Source organism: Stylophora pistillata, chromosome 1 (genome assembly GCF_964205215.1).
Source record: "Stylophora pistillata chromosome 1, jaStyPist1.2, whole genome shotgun sequence".
In the NCBI taxonomy this organism is placed as follows: Eukaryota; Metazoa; Cnidaria; class Anthozoa; order Scleractinia; family Pocilloporidae; genus Stylophora; species Stylophora pistillata.
Window position 1 is genome coordinate 34,158,215 of NC_142519.1, and position 9,378 is coordinate 34,167,592.

General features: G+C 44.1%; 1 protein-coding gene across 1 annotated transcript in view; it reads left to right on the forward strand.

Annotated features, from left to right (window-relative positions):
* LOC111332352 (uncharacterized) overlaps nt 1–1,336 on the forward strand; it is a 4,404-nt gene extending 3,068 nt beyond the window's left edge. Inside the window, 1 exon segment of the mRNA XM_022937666.2 lies at nt 325–1,336. Coding sequence (XP_022793401.2) covers nt 325–1,287 — 963 coding nt within the window. The 3' untranslated portion in view covers nt 1,288–1,336.
* Nucleotides 1,337–9,378: the final 8,042 nt, after the last annotated feature.

Sequence of the window (9,378 nt, forward strand, 5' to 3'; positions counted from 1 at the left end):
TGCCGCGGCAGAATTCAGGGCCATTAACCGATATTCCTACCAGATAGACAACGGTACACTGAGAAGTTGGTGGCCCAGGCCCATGTTGCAGTGCTACACGGGGGAGTTGGTAGTACGATGGCGAAAGTACGAGAGTACTACTGGGTGCCACGCCTGAGAAGATTGACTAAAAGGATTGTGAAGGCTTGTCATGGATGTAGGCGGTTCAGGGCGCAGGCCTACACCTCTCCTCCACCAGGGAACCTTCCAAGGGATCGCACAGTGGGTCAAACGCCCTTCCAAGTCATTGGAGTGGACTTTGCGGGACCGTTGCGGTACCGGAAGAAGGCTAAAACGGAAGGAAAGGCGTACATCCTATTGTATGCTTGCAGCCTTACACGTGCCGTGTATGTAGACCTTGTGCCAAACCTTGAGACCGCTGAGTTCATCAAAAGCTTAAAGTGCTTTATCGCCCGACGTGGAAGGCCACAGCGAATCTACTCTGACAATGGCAAAACATTCGTCAGTGCATCCAAATGGGTTAAGCAAGTAATGAAAGATGAGAGGATCTATGGGTTCCTAGCCCAGCAAGGGATCGAGTGGAAATTCAATCTCAGTCGTGCGCCCTGGTGGGGCGGCCAGTTTGAAAGATTGATCGGGTTGGTCAAAGGGTCCCTGTACAAGTCTATCGGAAACGGATTGCTGTCGTGGAACGAACTCAAAGAAGTGCTGCTGGATGTGGAAGTTGCCCTTAATAACAGGCCACTAAATTACGTAGAAGATGACACTGAACTGCCCATCCTTACCCCGAGTTCCTTATTGCACATGCAACCGAACGCACTGCCAGAGTTGGAGCCAAACCACATCCAAGACTATGACCTCCGAAAGCGTGCAAAGTACTTGGGCAAGTGCAAAGATGTAGTGTGGTCCCGCTGGACCAAAGAATACCTGAGGGGGCTCCGGGAGAGACACCGCTTAAAGCACAAGGGTGACAGTGCCCATCCAGTGGAAGGAGATGTGGTTATCATCAAGTCCGATGCGAAAAACCGTGCTCAGTGGAAGTTGGGAGTGGTGATCGACTTGATTATTGGCCGAGATGGTGTGATCCGAGGAGCAAAGCTACGCACTCCCAAGTCAGTCATTGAGCGCCCAATACAGCATTTATATCCACTTGAACTCACCTGTGACATGACAGTGGGACCACCATCTCTCAATCCTACCGTGCCAGCTTTTAGACCACGAAGAAACACTGCGGTTGTTGCCAGAGCTCATATCCAGGAACTTGCACAAATGGAAAATGAAAACTAGAGAGACTGTTTCAATTTTCGTTTATTGTGATTTTCATTTTAGCATTGTCAACTGAGATTAAGATAGCCTCTAAGACATTTGCTCTCTCGAGACAAATGGGGGGAGAGTGTTGAGAATTGGACTGCGTGACTGTCACGCTGTGGAAGTAAACTTTGTTCCCTTTGTTCTTGTTACCCATTGATCACGTGATGTAAGATTAGATTTTAAGAAAAAATATAACCATGTGCGAGGCGATGTGTGATTGAGCGAGTGTTTTGTTTTTTTTGGGTCATTTTAACGTGAATGTTATCGGGAAAATCTCTTGTGTTAGAGGCAATTGGAAGATTCCTGACACTATATGCAAGCAAGCCAAAACCAAATATGTTTACTACGTTGTGTTTAGATCGATAAGAAAGCGCTAAAATTTGGTTGAGACCCGATTTTTTCCGCGAAACTTGGCCAGAGAGTGAAATGGGCCAAGTCTTTCTCAACTCGGGCTGAAAAAGCGGTTTTGCGAAAAGTATCTGCGAACAACCCAAAACCAATTTTTTGAATAGATTGTGTTGCAATCTGTAACAAAACACTAAAATTTCCTTGATGCCGGATGTTTCCTGCGAAATTTGGCAAGATAGAGATTTGGGTCAAGTCTTGCTCAACTCGTGCTGAAAACAAGGTTTTGCAAAAAGTATCAGCAAACAAGCGAAAACCAACTTGTTTGGATAGATTGTATTGAAATGTGTAAGAAAACACTAAGTTTTGGTTGATGCCCGATGTTTCCTGCCAAATTTTGCCACATAGTAAAAGGGGTCAAGTGTTACTCAACTCGCGTTGAAAACACGGTTTTTTAAAAAGTATCTGGAAACAACCCCAAACCAATTTTTTGTAATAGATTGTATTGAAATCTGTAAGAAAACACGAAAATTTGCTTGATAGCCGATGTTTCATGCAAAATTTGGCCACAGAGTTAAATGGGTCACGTGTTACTCAACTGATGGTGAAAACACGATTTTGGAAAAAGCATCTGCAAACAACACAAAACCAATTGTTTTTAATAGATTGTGTTGAAATCTCTAAGAAAACACTAAAAGTTGAGTGATACCTGCTGTTGCCTTCCCAATTTGGCCACAGAGTGAAATGGGTCAAGTGTTGCTTAACTCGCGCTAAAAACACGGTTTTGGAAAAAGTATCTGCAAAGAACCCAAAACCGACTTTTTTCAGTGGATTTTGTTGAAATTTGTATGAAAACACTAAAGTTCGGTTGATACCCGATGTTTCCTCCAAAATTTGGCCAGAGAATGAAATGGGTCAAGTCTTGCTCAACTCGCGCAGAACACATGGTTTTGATAAAAGTATCTGCAAACAAGACAAAGGCGATTCTTTTGAATAGGTTGTCTTGAAAGCTGTGAGAAAACGCTAAAATCCAGATGATATCCTCTCTTTCCTGCGAAATTTGGCCCGAGTGAAATGGGCCAAGTCAACCAGTCCACCAGTCAGTCAGCCCCTTCAAAGGCCAGTGAGTAATTAATAAGTCAGTAAGTCAACCAGTTACTCAGTCGGTCGGGTAGCAGTGAGTTAGCCAGTCAGTCACCAAACCGTGAGTGAAGCAGTAACCCAGTCAGTCAGCAGGTCAGATACCTAGTAAGTCAGTCAACTAGTCATTCAGTACAGCAGTTTTCTCTGTCAGTTAGCCAATCAGTAAGATAGTCAGTCACCAGTCGGTCAGCGAGTCAGTTAACCAGTCAGTCAACCAGTTAGTCAACCAATCAGATAGCCGTCAGGAGCTACTGAGTCAGTTAACTCGTCAGTCAGCTGCTCAGGCACCACCGAGGAAGTCGACCGGTCAGTCAGCCAGTCTGTCGGTCAGGAAGTCGGCTGACCAGACAGATAGCCATTCAAGTACTATTGAGTCAATCACTCTTCAAGTCAGCCAGTCAGTCAACCAGTGACTTACTCACCTGTCAACCAGCCACTCACTCACCGTCGGTAACCAAGTCAGCTAACCAGTCCGATATCCAGTCAAGTACCATTCCATCAGTCAACCCTTTCGTCATCCAGTCGGCCGACCATACAGTCAGCCAGTCAGTCACCAATCATTAAGCCACTCAGTCTCCAATCGTTCAGCCAGCCAGTTAACCAGTCATATAGCCAGTCAAGTACCACTGGGTCAGTGAACCATTTAGTTAGGCAGACGGTAAACCCGCCACTCGTCCAGTCAATCACCAATTATTTAGTCACTCATTCACCAGTCGGTGAGGAGCTCAGTTAACCAGTCAATGAAGTATGATTGAGTCAGTCAACACTTCAGTCAGCCAGTCAGTCACCAGTCAATTAGCCACTCAGTCACAAGTCGGTCAGCCAGTCAGTTAACCAGTCACATAGCCAATTAATTACCACTGGAACGTCCGAACGATGCTGACCGGACTTACCAAGGACATAAGCGACATTGATGGGGCACGCAAAACAGTTGTCTGAGTGCCACTCAAGCAGTCAATCAGCCAGAAAGTCAGCCAGAAAGTCACCTAGTCAGTTACCAGGTCAGTATCTAGTCAGTCTGCAAGGCACTCAACCAGTCCATCACCGGCTCAGGTACCAGCATGTCACCAGTCAACTGGTCAATCAGGCAGGCAGACAGTCACCAATCAGTAAGTCAGTATTTCATCAAAGAATCAGCAAGTCAGTCAAACAGTTTGTCAAGCAGTCAGTCAAGAAGTCAGTCAAATAGTCAGTCGAGCAGTCAGTCAATCATGCAGTAGACCAGTGAGTGAGCCACTCACCCAGTTAGTCAGACACTCAGTAACTAGTCAGTTAACCAGTCAATAAGCAGACGGTGAGCAAAGCGCTGAACCAGTCAGTGAGCCCGTCAGGTACCAGTGCGTCAGTCAACGAATCCGTCATTTAGTCAGTCATCACTCAGTCGTCAGTTAGACAGTCAGTCACTAGTCGGTCACGAGTGAGTTAGCCAGTCAGACAGGCACTCAGGTACCGATGACTCAGTCAACAACCAACTGAGTCAGTCAGTAACTGTTAGTCAGTAACCGTTAGTCAGTAACCATCAGTCAATCAGTTAGTGACCCAGTTAGTCAGCTGTTTAGGAACCAGTGTGTCACTGAACCAGTCAGTCGACCAGTCAGCCAGCGGATCAGGTACCTGTGAGTCAGTCAACCAGTCAGTCAGTCAGTCAGTAAGCCAATCAGTTAGCTGGTGAGTTACCAATTGGTGATCGACCAAGTTAGTCAAGCAGTCAGTCAACCCATCATTCAACCAGTCAGTAAGCTAGTCAGCTACCAGTGAGTCAGTCAACCAGTGAACCGGTCAGTCACTAGTCAATTAGCCCGTCGTTAACACGTCAACAGATTAGATGGCCAGTGAGTCAGTGATCTAGACAGATAGCCGGTAAGGAGCCATTAACTGAGTCAGTCAGTGAACCAGTCAGTCAGAAGCTCAGGTACCAACCAGTTAGTTAACCACTCAGTCATTAGTCAATTAGCCCGTCGTTAGTCGGTCAGCATGTCAGTCAACAAGTCATATGGCTAGTCAGGTACCACTCAGTAACCATTAACTGAGTCAGTCACTCAACCAGTCAGTCAACCAGTTAGCCAGCCGTTGAGGTACCAGTGAGTCAGTCAAGCACACAGTTAACTAGTCAGGCAGCCAGTTAATCTCTGTCAGTTAGCCAGTGAGTTACCAGTCGGTTAACTTGGCAGTCAACCAGGTTTGCAGCTGGACAGGTAACAGTGATTCAGTCAAGCAGCCAGTCAACAAGTCAGTCACTTAGTCAGTTAGCCACTCACTCACCTGTAGGTTAGCAAGGCAGTCAAGCAGTCTGTCAGTCGGTCAGGTACCAGCCAGTCAGTTAAACAGTCAGTCAGTCAGCCGGTCAGGTATCAGCTAGTCAGTCGAGCAGTCAGTCAGCCTATCATTTACCCAGGTAGGCACCGGTCGGTTAGCAAGTCTTCAGTCAAGCAGTCAGTCGACCCTTCTACCAACCATTCAGTCAGCCACTCAGTCAATGAAAGGATATTAAGTCAGTAAGCCGATCAAGTACCAATGATGCTGTCAACCAGTCACTCAGCCAGTAAGTCAGCTAGTCAGCTAGCGGGTCGATTATCATTGATTAAGTAAACCGGTCAGTCAGCCAGTCAATCATCAGTCAGCCAGTCAGTCATCAGTCAGTCAGTCAGTCAGTCAAACTGTCAGTTGGCCAGTTATTCAACAGTCCGTCACCAAGTCAGTCAACTAGTCAGATAGCCAGTCAGATACCAGTGAGTCGATCGACCTGTCAGTCAGCCGGTCAGGTACCAGTGAGTCAGTCCACTATGCAGTTAGCCAGTCAGTGAGTAGTTAATCGACCAGTTAGTCGACCAGTCAGTCAGTCGGTCGGTCAGTTACCAACCAGTTAGTTAACGAGTCAGTCACCTGTCAGTTAGCCGGCCGTTAGCCGGTCAGTCAGTCAGAAAGTTAGCTAGTCAGACAAGACTTGGTCAGCAAGGCAGTCGGGTGAATTGGTGGAGTACCAGTGACTAAATAAACCAGTCAGTCATCCAGTCAGCCATTAGTCAGTCAGAGACAAATAACTCAGTGGCGCCGGTTTTGGAAACTATTTCTAGATGCAAGACGAAATGTATTTTTTAAATTAGAATGTGTTGAAATCTATTTAAAAATAGTTAGTCTAGGTCAGGAGCAATATTTTCAGCGAAATACGACCCAAGAGAGAAAAAAACTTATTTTTTTCTAGCTCAAATCAGACTCAAAAACACGGTTTTGCAAAGTCTCTGCAAAGAAGGTAATACACACTTTTTTCATTAGATTGTGTTGACATCTATAAAGAAATCACTAATCAGTCACTAGTTAACCAATCAGTCAGCACGTCAGTCAAGTAAACTAGTCAGTCATCAAAACAATCAGTCAACCAATTAGCCAACATGTCAGTCACCCAGTTAGTCACCGATACGTCAGTCAATAACAAGTCAGTCACCTGGTCAATTAACCAGTCAGTTAGCTACTCAGTCATCAGGTCAGTTAGAAGTCAGTCAGCCAGTCAGTCGATCAACCAGTCAGTCGGCCAGTCAGTCAACCAGTCAGTCGACTAGTCAGTCGACCAGTCAGTCAACCACTTAGTCAAGATGTCACTCAGGCAGTCAGTCAGCGGTAAGTCGGTCAGTAACAAGACAGTCACCTAGTCTAGTAACCAGTCAGTTAACTACTCAGCCACCAAGATAGTCCACTTACAGTCAACTATTTAGTAAGCAAATCAGACAACAAAACAGTCAGTCTGTTTCAAAGGCAGACAGCCAGTCACTCAAATGGTTAGTCAACCTGTCAATCAACCAGTCTGTCGATATCTCGGTGAGCCAGTCAGGCTGTCGGTAAGCTATTTAGTCAGCCACTCAGACGCAATTTAGTCATTTCAGCTGGTAGATCAATTAAGTCAGTTGGGTCACAGGAATGGATTTCCTTATTCGACTGAGTCCTTTGGGGCAGTTTGTAACTGATTGGGTAATCTGAGGTAATTTAGTCATTTGAGACGGTTGGGTGACTTAATGTAGTTTGGTCATTGGAGCTGATTGGCTCATTTTGGGCAGTGGGTGACTGGAACTCATAGCTCATTTGAAGCAGCTGGAATTTGTTAAGTCATTCAAGGCAATATAATGCCATCAAGTTAGCCATCAGTTAGCCACTCAGTCAGCCAAGCAGTCACCCACTCAGCCAGCCAGTCAGTAACGCTGTCTGTCAACTAGTCAGTCAGCCTCTAGGTCAGGAGGTCAGTCAGTGAAAGAGTCAGCCTGCCAGTCCATCAGTCGGTCAGGCAGTCAGAGGCAATTTACTCGTTGGCGCCGCTTTTTGGAAAAAAATCTATAAACCAGCAAAAGCGCACTTTTTTCATTCGATTGCGTTGAAATCTGTAAGAAAACACTAAGTCCAGGTGAAATACAATGTTTCTGCGAAATTTGGCCAAAAGATGAAAAACGCAGAGTCTTCTTAAGAGCGAGTTCTTTTCAAGGCAGCGCAAGAGGTGGCACATCGACCGAGAAATGACCATCCTCGTGTTCCTGCCAGAAATGCCTTATAGGGAGCTTAGAAACGTAGTAAGGTCTTTTTTTCCCAGACTTGCTTCTCTATCCTAGACAGTTCACGAAAACTAAAGTGAGCGTCAGTAGTCGTAAAATGGCGAAAATCAGTGCTCCGAGTAGAGGCAAATGAGCTTTGCTCATGAAAATCGCAAAAGAAAGCAAGCTCGTATCAATTTAACAGATTTGTGTAGGAAGGATCAAGGTATGGCTTAAGTCTAAAACGTGATCATATCATTTAATTTTGAGCTCACCACACACTTTTAAAAATCACCAATGTTTCAAACTTCAAATATCGCATTTCGCATCAAATTTTCAATTATCATTTTCCCCGGTGTAACTCAGAATCGGTTCAGGTTAAGCTCATGATGAGTTGAGATAGTGTGGCTTTCGAGGATACAAAAGTTAGTTGGGGGCTTTTTCCGCACGGAAAAACCAGGCTGAACTTTGTGAAAATCGCAACATCGTCATTTACGTAACGACATAATCTAATTAAGCACCCCGTGGTTAAATCCCGAATTGCAAGCACATTTTAGAAGTTACCACCGTGGTCGATCAGGAAATCAATACCGTAACCTAACCTTACATAGCTAACGACGGCATATTGGTTTTTATCCCTGCTCTCGTTTCAAATTCTCATCCATTTCAACACATAGGATATTAGCAAAGCATTTGACTCCCTCCTTCAGTCGCTCATGGTCAAGATGCTACAAGCCTATAATTTCTCTGATGTGTCATTTACGTCTCCTAAGATCGAATTTCCCAGACCGGAAAGGATGGGTTAAGCTTGCCACCGTTAACAGCTCTTTGCACGGTATAAGAAAAGACTGCCCTCAAGGGTCATATCTCGGAACATGTTTTAGAATCACTTAAGTTATAGTATTAAAAACTGTGATTTTTTCTATGCGTGCAGACGACCATCAAATATGTGCCTCTCATCAGCTGACTCAAAACGTTGCTACTCTGTTAAACAACGCGGCTAAGATTGTATCCGACGGATATAAAAATAATTCCCTGCTGACAAACAAAGGTAAATTCCAGGCAATGTTTCTAGCGTCAAAAGCAAAGAATACGCAAAAGGCGCTGACTTGTCAATGATAATGAAGAAATTGAATGCACAAGTTCATTATCACTATTACGACTCATTATAGAAAATAAACTTCGTTTTTGTAAACACATTCAAGAAGCAAACTGCAAAATTGGTGTCCTGTTGAGGATGAACAGCCTAGTTCCCGAAAAGCCGAGGTTACATCGTTTAAAGCGGTACTTATCCCGAAGCTATACTTATTACTCACTTGTTTGGCTATTCCTTAGAGCATCTGACTGGCGGAAATTGGAGATGATACAGGAAAAAGGACTGAGAGCGGTTTTCAAGGACAGTGCATCAACATACGAACATCTGTTAAAGAAAGCAGGATTGCCTACATTACGTAATAGAAGACTACAAGACCTGATGGTGTTAATGTTCAACTTACAAAGTACATCTCTGAATTATTCCAAACAATGGAAACTAATTACACTTTACGTACACCAGACTTTGTTATACCGAGATATAGTACAGTAACCTATGGAAAGCACTCTATCGGACATCTAAGGCCATCCTTATGGTGCAAATTACCGGGAAATGTACGGATACAGTGTGATTCGAAGTAAGAAAATAGACCTAGAAAGTTTTTTGCTTCAGAAATGTCCAACTGGCTGTTTTCTATGTGATTCTACACGATAATCCTTAATTAATTATTATTATTCATTCACTGGTCATTCCTAAACTATATTCCTACAATTTTTAACATTTTGCATATACACAACTCTCTGTTTCTACCACTTATAGTATGTATATATTAGTCTTATTTTGTTATGTATGTTTCGGTGTCCCCAATTAGCAACACCATGATAAAGTTACACGACACTTAAATCAAGTTTACTTACTAAGCTACTCTCATTCCGTACTCTAGCGGAGGGCGTCTTTTTCTTTCCGTATTCGAACACCTATAGGTTTAAAAAAAGTTCTGGGTTAAAATTAAGCTGCATTGTGGACTTGATA